The following is a 15,080-nucleotide window of genomic DNA, read 5'->3' as shown; positions in this document are numbered from 1 at the left end:
ATTTTGAAAATGCCTATTTTGAGTGGAAGCAGAAACACGCAGTTTTTTGGGCCTGTGTCTTTAAATGCAAATGAGCTGCTGCTCCCTGCCCCCTTTTCAAGAATAGCGCTGCTCCATTACAGCTCGTACTTGCTAAAAATATCTGCTTTGGTTCTAATTATCATGTTTATCGCGCTGAAATCATGCGTTTTAAACCATATGAGTTTAAATTTCTGATATACGGTTTTCTGAGAGCACACATCCAAAGCACACGGACAGAAAGCGGCTGTCACAGCATGTGAGTACTAAACTCTAAAAGTTCTCTTTCACACGCAAGTTTACGTTAAATAGTGTTCTGTGCTCGTCCGTGCAGCCAAAGACAGAACAGTTAGCATGTTTTGCTCAAACTTTCGTCATGACATTAGAACTGGTACACCATTGTCGCTTGCGAAATCAAAATGACAGCGCCGTGGTTGAAAATTTACTGATTAAGGGGAGGTAATATTATAATGAGATCCCTTTGCCACGTCACCAAGGGAGTGAAATCAGACACGCTCGTTTTCTCAGACTCTTGCAGAAAAAGGCTTACCAAAACAAAGTTACTGGGTTAATCTTTGTCATGTTTCCTTGGTTGGTAGATGCACCGGGGACCTGATTATAGCACTTAAAACCCGGAAAAGTCAGATTTTCATGATGTCACCTTTAAAACAATCTTCACATAAACCCATTATAATAAATTGTGCCCTTCAGCAAGTAGGAAATATACAGAAATTGAATAAAGTTATCAAACACAAAATTCTAAATTAAATATAGGTGAATCCTTAAAGGCACAAAAGTTATTGATTTCCTTTTTTTTTTTTTTTTTTTTTTTTTTTTTATATTTTGTTTTTTTTTTCTTGTAGTACACTATAAAACCCTCTCAGATCAGTTGTAGTAACAGTAGTGATTTTTTCTAGGTTATTTTGGCTGCTTTAAGAGCTGCCGCTGCTGAACATGACACGGATCTGCCACATATTGTATTTTCTCACTTTTTACCTTTTTTACCACTCTTTACCAAAGTCTCTACTAATGAGCTGAATCAGGTGTGTTAGATTAGGGAGACGGTGCTGGGCTGCTACAGACCAGGACAGTTCTGAAAACCACTGCATTTCAGAGACATGTTCTTAAATATGACTCATACGATACAACAAATAATGTCATAAGGTCATACCAGCGAGCAACTTAATTTGTTTGTGCAATTGAAGAGCATGTGCTACGAATGCTATAACGGCTGACAGGACAGGAAAATTAGTTTTTACTGACATATGGCCTGGCAACATCTCATCTGCCTGCGTGCAGTTCACTGTTCTGCTCGAGCTCTCTCGTCACCTGTAGCTTTTCCGTGCTTGTTGGAGTGCACGTCTGAAAAGTCTTACATTTGATGTGGTCGTAAAAACATTCTGCGTCTAAATGAAAGCAATTTTCTTGTCAAGAAAAGCAGCAGTTGTGAGTGGTGTGGCCAACCCTAGCGCCATCCCTGCATTAATTGCGTTAAATATTTGTAATGCGTTAAACTGAAAAAATTAATCGCATGCATTAATGTGCTAATTTTGACAGCTCTAAATAAAATATTTATTTCCAAAGCTACTTTTTGTAATGTCTACTTGATACTTTTCTCTTTAACACAATAATGGCTTTAAAGTACCTTTATGAGGTATTTTCACAGCCAAATTTAATGTGCAATCAATTTATTTTATCGCCACATCATGTAATTAATTAGATTAAAATGTTTAATCTACTGACAGCCCTAATATCATAATATTATTGTGAATTATTCTGGCTACAATAATCATGTAGTGAAATTTTTATATTGCGACAGCTTTATTATAATGTAATATTCACTGCAATTTGTACGCCATCCAGGTTTAGCAGCAAGAAAACTTCCTTGTCCAAACCCAAATCAACTCCAGATCATATTTCTTTGCCGCCAATGCGTCTCATTTGGGATCAGATTTTCAAAACTATGATGAGTTACACAGCCCACGATAACATTAGTAAATCCAGCAGCTACAAGTGAACAACATTACGCTGATAAAGTCAGTGTGAACAAGGTATAACACAGATTCTTCATCATCATGTTGGCCTAAAATGGTTTATTTTGCATCTCTCAACAGATGCTCCCAAAAGAATTCCCCAGAATATGCGGGCTGTACAGGGAATTTCGTTTGATGATTACAACTGTCACATACCTGTTTGTAGAAATACTGTGCATGGACATAACCAGACAAGGTAGGGATGAGATACTGTCAAACACGCTGACCTCTTCCCTGTGCTTTCCATGAGAAGTCTCTGCTATCTCTGGCATCGCGGTGTAAATAACCTTTGTCAACAGAAGTGCTTGTATGCGTATGCAGCTGATCACATTCTTCTCAGACTCATGCAACTCTCACACCTTGGTCCAGTGAATTTGAAGTTTTCGCTCAACAAAAAGGTTAAACAATAGTGGCTGTAAAGGGCAAATTCTAGCTTTCCACACGGTTCTTCTGTAGTCTTTGTGCGCAATGTGTTTATTCACTCTTTAAAGGTCAGAACCAACTATATTAGGGCACTCTTTGAATATAGGTGTAGCAAAGTTCATAGTTCGGGAAGGAGGCGGCGGGAACCGGCGAACATTCAAACAAAACTTTAATAATAAAATAAACACAAAACAGCGCGACAGTCGTCCGCGAGGGCCACAGCACAAATCCAAAACACAAAATAAACTCCAGGCCTGGTCCTCTCTCGTCCGACACTGTCATCACGCATCCCTTTTATCCTTCCGAAGCTCCTCCGTGAGACTCTAGACCAGTGAGTGGTGCAGGTGTCGCTCATTATCAATTACTCCACCGGCCTCGCTCCGTTCCCACGGCTCTCGGCCCCGCCCCCACTCGTCACAATAGGACTAGTGAAGTTCATGTTATATCTATACACAACGTTAACAAAACGTTAACATTAATACTTACATTACTAAAAAAATTAATAAAAAGGAGAACATGAGTTTATCTGATGAGTTTGTAATAGCAATATTGTAAATTCCACAACACATTAAACTTTCGACACGTTTCAGGCATGTTTATGATCAGAAGTGAGAAAGAAAATTTCAAGAAAAATTTAAGTTAAGTAATTAACCAGTACTTCTAACAACATACAATTTGGAATGATTCATACCTTTATGGTGCTTTTTAGAGAAGAACGAGGCCAAGTCATATATATATATATAAATAATGACAGGATTTTTATTTTTGGGTGAACTATTTTATAAATACAGTTTGTATTTGGTGTGAAAAGGCCTTGGTTGTGTTTTACTTTACCTCCTTGTTAAGTAACGTAAATATCTGTGCCATCATGTCACAAACAGCCTTTATCAGATCACAGTCTCACGATGACTGTGTTTTCTCCCCCTTGTAGTTGAGGTGGTGGTGGAGTATGAGTATGAAGCCGCCCACGAAGATGAGTTGACCCTCAGGCTTGGAGATGTGATCAAAAACGTACGACGAATTGAGGAAGATGGATGGATGGAAGGAGACCTCAATGGGAAACGAGGCCTTTTCCCGGACAACTTTGTAAAGGTAATTTCAAGAAAAGTTTTTTAAATGTAATTTAATATATTGGCTTTATGTAAGGTGTTGTAAGGAAATAATGGAAGTAGGCATGGGTTGGTATGAGATTTTGATGGTGTGATAACCTTAAGCAAAAATATCACGGTTTCACTGTATCACGGTATTGTCGTTGCAGCTCTAAAATGTGTTTTTTAAACTGACTGGGTGAAAAAAAAAAAAATAATAATAATAATAATTTCCCCGCTGAACACAATATATTTTATTTTTGAGCAACATACAGAATGTTAGGAACAGTAGAATTTGTTTATTTTTTCTTTGATTTGTTTCCTAAAAAGAAGAAAAATAAAGACTGACATCTTTATTTAACCTAAATCTGTAATTACAGTTATTTAATTTTAGTTATATAATTCATATACATATCATTTATATAATTTCATATAATTTAGTTATATAATTTCATATACATAATTTGATGTAATAATAACCCAATTTGAAGCAAAAACTGAATATTCTGACTAGCTTTGTGAAATTATACTTCATGCCTGAACGAAGCAAACAGCAGAAGCTCTGAATGAGACGCAGATTCACTCTCTGACAGCAGGAGGCGCTTCTGGAACACCAGAACACCGCTGTAAACAAAGCAGCACTGCGCTGAAACACTGCTTTAATATGAACTATACAGAGACGAGATTAAAATCTGCCTGCTATAGTATTTTTCTCTGTGCGTCCGTCTTCAGCGTCTCTGGCCTGTGCTAACGGGCGTTTACAGACTTCATATTTTCACATAAATTACATTTTGGAAAACGATTGCATTGCAACGCAGTTTGTGCAAGTCCAGAACAGAGATGAGTTGCTTGCAATAAGACAAAAAAACGTCTGGTTGCCGATCGCATGAGTTCCAGGGGAATCTCCTTAAGTTCGGCCATCCTATACACACGTGACCGACCGACCGCTCGCTCGCACCAACAGGAGGAGGAGGGTCGTGTTACTCTCTACACTGCACTCAACTGAGGGATTCCTACACTTTCAGTCTTTGAGGAGACATGAAAAACAGCGCACACAGCAGGAACGGTATAACGGAAAATATTAGCGGTTTTGAATCTGTAAAATTTTCTAATCGCAGTATACCTTGAAACCAGTAATCGGTCCATGCCTAAATGGAAGTTAAAAAGCCTTGTGGTTGGCCAAAAGAATTAACAGAAAGGAAGTGTTTGTCTTTAGGTATGACATTACAATTTTGAATTCTGTTTGAAATCTGACCATGTGTCATTGCAAGTATCGCAATCTCATCTTCAATTTGTGTACCTCTTAATTCACGAGTTCACACTTACATATAATGAACAGAGTAAAGGTTATGCGTATTTGGCCTGCTGTCCGGGGAGAGGGCTCCAAGCTCGGTAATTACTCTCGAACCCGGGGTACTCCCCCTGTCTGGGAAGAGGGGTCCAAGCTCGGGTCTAAGCCCGGACCCAGAGCGCTCCCCCAAACATGCAATTAGTACGGGAACCGCTGGGGCAGTGGGGAAATATGGAAAAGCTCCTGCGGGAGCGGGCACTGCTCCGGCAGTGGGGAAATTTAGGTAAGGCTCCTGGGGGAGCGGGAACTACTGCGGCAGTGGGAAAATATGGAAGAGCTCCTGCGGGAGCGGGGACTGCTGTGGCAGTGGGGAAATATGGAAAAGCTCCTGCGGGAGCGGGCACTGCTGCGGCAGTGTGGGAATTAGGTAAGGCTCCTGCGGGAGCGTGAACTGCTGCAACTGTGGGGAAATACAGAAAAGGCTCCTGCGGGAGCGGGCACTGCTCCTGTGGAGGAATATGGGAAAGGCTCCTGCGGGAGCGGGCACTGCTGGAGCAGTGTGAGAATTAGGTAAGGCTCCTGCATGAACGGGCGCTGCTGCGGCAGTGGGGAAATATGGGAAAGGCTCATGCGGGAGCGGGAACTGCTGTGGCAGTGGGGAAACATGGAAGAGCTCCTGCGGGAGCAGGGACAGTGGGGAAATACGGAAAGGCTCCTGCGGGAGCAGGCACTGCTGAGGCAGTGTGGAAATTAGATAAGGCTCCTGCGGGAGTAGGGACTGCTGCGGCAGTGGGGAAATATGGAAAAGCTCCTGCGGGAGCGGGCACTGCTGCGGCAGTGTGGGAATTAGGTAAGGCTCCTGCGGGAGCGGGGACTGCTGTGGCAGTGGGGAAACATGGAAGAGCTCCTGCGGGAGCAGGGACAGTGGGGAAATACGGAAAGGCTCCTGCGGGAGCAGGCACTGCTGAGGCAGTGTGGAAATTAGATAAGGCTCCTGCGGGAGTAGGGACTGCTGCGGCAGTGGGGAAATATGGAAAAGCTCCTGCCGGAGCGGGGACTGCTGCGGCAGTGTGGGAATTAGGTAAGGCTCCTGCGGAAGCGGGGTGCTGTTGGGATGGCTGGAGTCAGGGCCATTATAGATAGATTAGGTGATGTTAAAGGGGGTTAGCTATAGTGGGTCAGGAGTTCGAGTGAACAGAGATGGACTGGCGTTAAAGGGGTCGGCTGATGAGGATTCGGTGAGCTTCTTTGATATGGAAGCGGTCTGACGCACGTAGGTCTTGAAGGCCTCTAAGGCTCTTGACAAAATCGGTGTCCTGATGTTGATGACTACTGGGGGGGGTTCAAAGGCTAGAGTGTTCGGAGGGATGGGTAGGGGCGTGGCAGAAGATAGAGAGAAGGAAGGGGGAGCATGCGTGGGGGAGGAGGAAATATAGCTGCCGGAACCGCTTGCGGAGGCGTGCTCACGCTTGGGACGGTCCCTGGGAGCGATAGCTGAAGAAAGAGGGGAAAAGAGAGGGGGAATGGCTGGCATCTGGGCCTGCGCCATTAGTGGAGTCATGCTCACACTTGGGATGGCTCCGGGAGCGGAAGAAAGAGGGGGAAAGAAAGAGGGAAGGGCGGGCGTCGGGGCCTGCGCCATTAGCGGAGGCATGCTCACGCTTGGGACGGCTCCGGGAGCAGGAGAAAAGGAGGGGAAGAGAAGGGGAGTGGCAGGCGTTGGGGCCTGCGCCATTAGCGGAGGCAGCCGCATGCTAGGGTTGGACGGTGGGGCTGCAGGCCATGGGTAGGGGGTTGGGAGTGGGGTAAGGAAAGGGCTGTGGATGGGTCTGCGCCACTAGCGAAGGCGTGCTCACGCTAGCATCTGCTACGGGAGCTGGAGGCCACTGAACAGAAAAATGGTTATTAGTAGCATAAGGGAGCGGAAGAGATGTGGGCCTGTGTTACAAATGGAGGTAGCCTCACATTTGCTTCAGCTGCTTTAGCTGTAGGCCATGGGAAGAGGGTAGGGTTGTGACTTCCTGAAGAGCCTGTGTGGCCTGCAGTGCAAGTGGAGGCAGCCTCACGCCTGCAGTGCAAGTGGAGGCAGCCTCACGCTAGCGTCTGCTACGGGAGCTGGGGGCCGCTGAAAGGAAAAAAGGGGGTTAGAAGTAACAGGACGGAAATACTGAGATGTGAGGGCCTGTGTTGCAAGCGGAAGCAGCTTCACGCTTGCTTCGGCTGCTGTAGCTGTAGGCCGCAAGAAAGTGGAAGGGTTAGTGACATTTAGCGGGACAAGCTGAAATGCCTGGGTAGCCTGCGGTGTTGCCGACTTAGCAATTTGGTGCTAGATTTGGAACTCCTCAAGCCTTGTCCACATTAATAAGTTTCCGTTGAAAATGCATCTTTGCCTCTTGTTTTGGCCTTCCATCCACGCTAAAACAATGAGTCCAGGAAAACAGAGCTTTAAAAACGCTTTCCAGAGCGGATAAATTTGAAAAAGCTGTTTTCACGTTGTAGAAACGGAAGGTTTTGAAAACGATGAAGCATGTTTAGTCGTGTAACGCATTGTACCAATAGACATGTTTATACCAGTAACGTTAATTTTGCAGTTATGTGCTATTCACTTTCACACTGTTGCTAAAGATATTTACTTTGCACGCTCTTCATATTACGGTCATAAAAAGATGACAGAAAATTGACTCACAATTGCTGTCCTGTGGCAAAACACGAGGGCAGTTGCATTTTAGATCAATTCTGAGTGAGCGCGTCAGTGGATGGTGAAATATTTCTGTAAATGAATTGATCCTGTCAGAAGAATTGCGTGAAACTTATTATGTCTGTTCCGTCTGTATCATCTCAGTGAGGTTTTATACATGCACAGTAAGGCTAATGTAATGCTTTCAGACATTTCAGTGTGGATGATAAACTTTGGGGGAAAAATGGCCCTTTTTTTTAATTGCTTAAAAAAATGGCATCAACATCCGTTTGTCATAACGTCATTTAACAAACTTTAGACACGAAAACCTGCTTTTAGCGACTTCAGCTGAAATGTAATTAATTTGCAACGCGGCCTGCGCCGCTAGCGGAGGCAGCCTCAAACTAGTGTCTGCTACTAGAGCTGGAGGCCCGGCTGCGTACGGCGCTGCGGCCGGAAGAGCGGGAAGCGAGTGAGGCTTTGCTGTGGTGAGATCTGGGGTGCGACCCAGCGCTTGAGGAGAGTTTGTGCGGGACGATGGTGGTGTCGAGCGAGGCGAGCTCGGGGCTTTGCACGGCCTATTGGCTAGAGCGTATGGCTGGTCGAGAAGAGCGGTGGCCGCGATGAAGCCTGGTGCTTGGTGGCCGTGTCTGGCGGGGAAGGAGTGATCATGGGGCTGGCAAATTGCGGCGGATCTGAAAAAATCCCCAGTATAGATCTCTTCGTTGGATGGGAAATTAGGTCTGTGATAAGATGGCAAAGGGAGCGAACCGAATGCTGAAAGACTAGAGATAATGAAGATTGTTAATTATCTGCGCGTGCTCCTCCCGAAATGTGTTAATAAAGCATCACTTAGTGTTTTGAATTGTTACTGAGGCCGCATGAGGAAACCCACATTAAAGTAAGTTGTAATGGCAAATCTTGTCAAAGGCAGGAAATTATTGTTTTTGTTTCCTTGCGGAGATCCTTTAGTAGGGTGTGAGGGAATCTTCCACTCCCTTAACTGAACTTTGAACCTGGAAAGATTTGATAGTCAGCACTCAGGTGGTTTCAGGTGGTTTCAGGAAAAGACCATGGAAATTGAGCAGGTGAGGAGCTCATTTAATTTGTCTGTCTGTCAGTTTGTATCTAAATAAGATCTTGTGCTCGAGGTGTCTGGAAGACGTGTTACTGGTAATATTTTGTCTTTAGTTTGTTTTCTATTCATTCAGTTTTTCATAACGGGGCACTGGGTTTGATTGCTGAATCATCAGACAGGGCACCTACAGGAAAAGCATAGCCAGAAAAGTATTATTTAATTAAAAAAAAATTTTTTTGTTACACAAACTACACAATTTTATTGTGTCCTTTAAGTTCATTTTCTGGAATTGTGCATTGTGGTTTGAAGATTTTATTTGTATTTATTTTTTGACAGTTTTATTTTTGTGATTTACACTTTTTAACTGAGGACTGTAATTTCTGTAATTTCATGTACTGGTTCAGACATGATTGGTATCGTTTTTTACTAAGATAGGAGTGTCTTCTCAGCATGTGTGAAGATCATGTGCTCTAGATGCATCACGAAACCCACTGAAATAAACCTAGACATCTCTGCAGGGCTGTACGTTTTTTTTTTTACATAGCACTGGTGCTACAGAGGTTGAAAGTTTTGTAGCACAGGCCAAAAAGTTGTAGCACAAGTATAAAACGTCTGTTATCATGTCTGAAAACAAACACAAGTAATGGAGTTCATCACTTAAACAAGCACTGATGTTCCATACAGAGCACAAAAAATACAAACCATCACAAAGATTGTTTTTAGACAAAGTTTTCTTAATTTGCTAAAAATGGAAGAGTGCAGAAACATAACACCTCTTACCTTAACAAAATATAAAATAAAAAAAGAATGGCAGACATTTAGGCCAAAGTGAGCAAAGATAAAAATCTTTGTCATTATTTTATCTTTGTTATTAGAAAATAAGAACAAAGATATACATTACAAATACATATAATATACAAATAAAACAAACAGTGCTTCATTTTACAGGTACAGTATTTAGCAGTAACATTCAAGAAATTGAATGAACAAATATTAAAATAAAATACTATATACACTCTATATACATCAATTATACTTTTTTAAAAGCAACTGACTGATGATAAGTTGACTTCACACGATTAAGCGGCTGTGTTATGAACATTCAAAACTGTATCGCACGAGTGCTACAGTAGTAAATTTATTCATCGCACAGACTAGTTTTTTTGTAGCACGTCCAACATATATGTCGCACTGTACAGCCCTGCTCTGCTGTAATAGTACTTTAGTATTTATTTTTAAATGTATTTGTTTATTTATGTTTATATTCTAAGAAAACCAGGAGCTTTAAAAGGTTGGGAAATCTGACCTGAAATTAGTTATTAAGCGGGTGTAACAAAAAGGAATTTCTTTGTCAGCATCTCATTCAGGAAGTTTGGAGCGGATGTAGCCTGTGGCATTCTCCATTCTGCACCGGAGCTGCCAGGAAACAAAGAGTGCTACTCCACATGCCATTCTCTCAAACCCAAACCCTGTCTAGGCAGTGCTATGATAACCCTATGGTACTTTGATGTATTACATAGTACTGAATGATTACCATAGTATTAAAGGGTACTTCAAAGAATGTCATGTTATCAACCAAAAACAACATAGTATAATTTCCCAAAAACCATGGTAGTTTTTTGGTTAAGTGAGAATTATGTAGACTAAAATAAAGCAAATGCAAAGTGTTCTGAGATTAGCATAGCAAATGCAGTTTAAGTGATTTAATTTTGTTGTTGTTGTTAATATTATTTTAATCTGAATAATGTATATTGTGCCACTAGGTTCACCAAATGGAATTGCATAAATAATTAATTGTTTTTTTTAAAACACATTTTCCATTAAATTGGTTTAAAGTTTTTCACACGAAATGATTGCATGATTTATTTATAATTAATTTATGAACCTGTTAATTCTCTTTTTAAGTTTTAGATTTTGATTTCACCATACACTCACTACAGATCAATTTCAGACAACGTTAAATCATTTCAAGAGTCTGGGGTAAAACACCCCATATGTTGTTTATGCTGACATGTTTATTGGTCATTTATATGGAGAAATATGTTATTTAAAAATACACTTAAAATTTAATTCCACTTTAATTCTACTTCATTACATTCTAATTGCTACCTTAATTAAAATTCAAGAAATTAAAAGGATTCTTAATTCATTGCTGAATTGATCCCTAATGTAATAAAGGAATCTTTATTTTTGATCATAGTATTAAGTGTTATACCTCAGATCCTCTAATATCCATGTTTTTTAGAAGAAATCACAGTATAAATAGCATCTTAGATCTTATCACTCTTTTTCTGAATGTGTGAGGGAGGATCGGGTTTTGGTGAATTTACATGTGTTTGGAAACAGTGAAAGTAGGTGCTAGTTGGTGGTTTCTCTAGAGTTTTACAAGATGTGAGTGTGAAGAATGTAAATGTCTAATGTAAACAACAAAGAATTCATGCATTCATGGTGAAATAAACAAAACTTACAGGTGCTGTTTGGTTTGTAGATGTTGAATTCTCTTAGACATTTCCATTTGAATTCAAACAGCCTCAAATTCTGATTTATTCATTGTATTACTGAAAAAAATATTTTTTTATTGTCGTATTTAAATGTGTTTATTTGTCAAACAGATTTTGCTAAATCATTTATACCATACTATTTATACCATAATTTATATGTTTGCATATGACTTACAAGGGTACAATGTCTGTCAGGTTCCAAATAAACTGATAAAATAATTAAACATGATGAATTAGCTTTCATTTGTGCAGTGTTTCATCCACTGGATTTTTCAAAAATAGGCAGTGTCATATTATTATTTAATTATATAAAGAATTTTAATTAGAATTTCCAGGAAAGATGTCATGATATATGTTGTGTCTGTGGTATATTTTTTATATGGTATAATTACTCCTACCATGATGTATGATTTTCCATACTACTATTATATGTGATAATATATTAGATATTTCATTCTTTTTTCCTTTTCTTTTTTTATCAAGGAGGTGAAAAAAGATGAGCCAAAGTCCAAAGAGGAGTCAAAGGAGGCTAAAGAAAAGGAAGTGAAAGATGAGACTCCGATACAGCGGCGAGCATCAGGGAATGTGGCGAGCCTGGTACAGAGGATCAGTACCTATGGCATCCCAGCAGGAGGAATTGGCTTGCCACCCCAATCTCAACCCCGTGCCTTAAAAAAGAGTGTGTCTTTTTTCATTTCAAATTCTAACAGCTTTTATCTCTTCTTTAACATTGTTTTGTTTAGAATAGCACACATAAAATGACCCTACTACCTGACAGACCACACATCTGTCTCTGTGACAGCCCTAGACTCAATAACAGCAAAGAAAAAAGTAGTCATGGAGCCCACTTTTTTTAGCCACTGAGAAAAAGTAGCCAGTCAGAAACACGTTCTACCTGTAAATAATTTTGTGTGTTTGAGTTTGCTGACATAAAGTTGACTGACATGTCTTTGGATGAAGGCCATGTGGTCAATAGATTGTGGTGGTCCAGTACAGTCTAGTGGAAATTAGCATCATGGGTAACATGGCTTACATCATCTTTTTTTGTTTGGTGTGGCATTGTGGATTTAAAAAAAAAAACATTTTAGCATTAGTTTAATGTCACAATAATTTATCACAGCAGGCTGAGATTATTTTTATATTTTACCATAGTACAGCATATGGTAAAATCTTTCACCATTTTGTGTTTTGGTCTCTGTTTTGATGGAATCAGAGTTCAGCACAAAAAGCAGATATAGCAGATGACAGCTTTGGCCAGTAGTGGGCAGCAGTAGCTTTCTTATTGGCTCATAAAGCCTGTTTTCTTTTCCTCTGTCTTGAGTCTTGAATGTATGGCTGTCTCAGATTTTAGAGGAAGTCCACTTGATCCTCTCCAGCTGCATAGGAACATGGTTACTGAACACACAGAGATTGTGATGCCGTCCTACATTCAAGGTTTCTGCAGAACAAATCATCTAAAACAGTGATAACAGACAGTGGAATGTGTTGACTCTCTCCGTCTGTGCTCCTGTGCAGGTTAATTGCATTGTACCCTTGAGGAAATAATGTATTTTTGTTTAGTTTCTGCTCAGTGCAGCTTTCATTTCAAGCTATTCTCCAAATAGATATTGTTCACCTGGCCTTTTGCTAAACTAAAGAGTTCTGTGGGGGTACCATGGTTCAGTAATAGAATTAGATGGCAATACTGTAGTATTTCAATATAACGCAGTGTTTCCCACAGACTTACACTCTATGTGTGTTGGCAATTCCCCTGGGGGAAATAGATATGTATATAATGTAAATTTAAAACGGCAGACGGGCTTATTGAAAGTGCAAATTCATTCTCTGCCAGCAGGAGGCACTTTTGGAGCGGTAGAAATAGCGGTTTCCCCAGTAATGGCTGTAAACATAGCAGGCCTGCTCATGTTTATTCAACAAAGTCAAAGCCTTTTGGAAAATATGTTTGTGGCGGTCAGTGTTGATATTGTGGCGGGCCGCCACAAATAAATCAGTGTATTGGAAACCCTGTACCATGATCGGCACACTACTGTTCAAAAGTTTGGAGTCAGAAAGATTTTTTTTTTTTTAAAGAAATTAATACTTTTATTCAGCAAGAATTATTAAATTGATCAAAAACATTAAATTGATAAGCATTAAATTAATCAAAATGGACAGTAAAGGCATTTATAATGTTAAAAAAATATATGTATTTCAAATAATTGCTGTTTTTTTTTTTTACTTGCTGTTCATCAAAGAATCCTGAAAAAATGGTTCATGGTTTACAAAAAAATGAAGCAGCACAACAACATTGATAATAATGAGAAAAGTTACTTGAGCACCAAATCAGCATATGAGAATGATTTCTGAAGGATCATGTGACATTGAAGACTGAAGTAATGGCTTCTGAAAATTTAGCTTTGCCATCACAGGAGTAAATAACTTTAAAATGTTTTTTTTTTTTAAATGTTCTAAAATAACGTTTCACAGTATTACTGTTTTTAATGTATTTTTGATAAAATAATGCAGCCTTGATGAGCATGAGACAAAATAATTGATACAGTAAAAAATGTTTCAAAAAATATTTTACGTATATTTATCAGAATTATTTGATGAATATAAAGTTCAAAAGTACAGCATTTATATGAAATCGAAATCTTTTTTAACATTTGAAATGTTTACTGTCACTTTTAATCAATTTAATTAATTATTGCTGAATAAAACTATTAATTTCTTTAAAAATAAAATCTTACTGATCCCAAACTTTTCAACGGAAGTGTAAAAATGTTCTAAAATAACGTTTCACAGTATTACTGTTTTTAATGTATTTTTGATCAAATAATGCAGCCTTGATGAGCATGAGACAAAATAATTGATACAGTAAAAAAAAATTCAAAAAATATTTTACGTATATTTATCAGAATTATTTGATGAATATAAAGTTCAAAAGTACAGCATTTATATGAAATCGAAATCTTTTTTAACATTTGAAATGTTTACTGTCACTTTTAATCAATTTAATTCATTATTGCTGAATAAAACTATTAATTTCTTTAAAAATAAAATCTTACTGATCCCAAACTTTTCAACGGAAGTGTAATTGGTAAATAATTGCACATTTCTCACAATCCACAAGCAGTAGAAGATTTAGTAGTGGAGAAGATTTCTCGGCTGAGTTTTTGAGTGACAGGAAACATGTCTTAATTTGGCAAATAATATGGAGCAAACAGAGCAAATTTTTCTCTTTAAAGGGCATATGAATCATCTCAAGGACAGGGTGTGGTGTTTGTGTGTGAGAGTGTATGTGTGCATACAAGTTTAATAAAGACTCTTCCTGATTGTGTTAGTCTTTACTCGTTGAGCCCTCTTCAGGTAGCTGGAGGAATTGTTCCCCTTGCATACTGACATTATTGGCTAAGCGTGTCAGGCCAGTTCCAGAGTGACTTATTGTGTTTTCATTACAGAGCTCAAGAAGCGTCAGTGCAAAGTCCTTTTTGAATATGTTCCTCAGAATGAAGACGAGCTGGAACTGAAGGTTGGAGATATCATTTACATCACTGAGGAGGTCAGCTGCTTCTCGCTTTTGTATTTAATGTAACTGAAAGTTTTGAAATTGTGCTGAATATATTAGTTCTCTATTTATAGAAATCCATGCACAGCAAACGTTCTTTAATAGGGTTTGTGCATGCTGCAGTGTGATATATGATGGTAAAGTAGTGAGATGTTCCTTAATTTTCATTTCTCGCAAAATGAGCAGTCTCTTGTAATTTTTAGTTTGTGACTTCATCAATAACATTCATCAATAATAAGATCTGTGGCTCTCCAATGGTAGTTTTTGGCCCAAAATGTCACAAGTCTGTTTTGAAAGGGTTGCAGACAGGAAGGAAAATAACAATATAAAATGCAAATTAAACAATTAAAATAGCCGTATCATTGTGACTAGTTAGTAAATATATAAAATAAAATAAATAGGCATACATAGGCTAAATGCTTCA

At 39.4% G+C, this 15,080-nt stretch overlaps 1 protein-coding gene across 1 annotated transcript in view; it reads left to right on the top strand.

The window, feature by feature from the left end:
- Window positions 1-15,080, top strand: part of LOC107601459 (CD2-associated protein-like) — a 60,738-nt gene that overhangs the window by 16,754 nt on the left and 28,904 nt on the right. Inside the window, exons 2-5 of the mRNA XM_016293643.1 lie at window positions 2,133-2,247; window positions 3,406-3,566; window positions 11,593-11,788; window positions 14,550-14,650. Coding sequence (XP_016149129.1) covers window positions 2,133-2,247; window positions 3,406-3,566; window positions 11,593-11,788; window positions 14,550-14,650 — 573 coding nt within the window. The remainder of the gene's footprint in view (window positions 1-2,132; window positions 2,248-3,405; window positions 3,567-11,592; window positions 11,789-14,549; window positions 14,651-15,080) is intronic.

Source organism: Sinocyclocheilus grahami, unplaced genomic scaffold (assembly GCF_001515645.1).
Source record: "Sinocyclocheilus grahami isolate Dianchi unplaced genomic scaffold, SAMN03320097.WGS_v1.1 scaffold306.1, whole genome shotgun sequence".
Lineage (NCBI taxonomy): Eukaryota > Metazoa > Chordata > Actinopteri > Cypriniformes > Cyprinidae > Sinocyclocheilus > Sinocyclocheilus grahami.
This window is presented reverse-complemented; position numbering and strand designations above follow the sequence as displayed.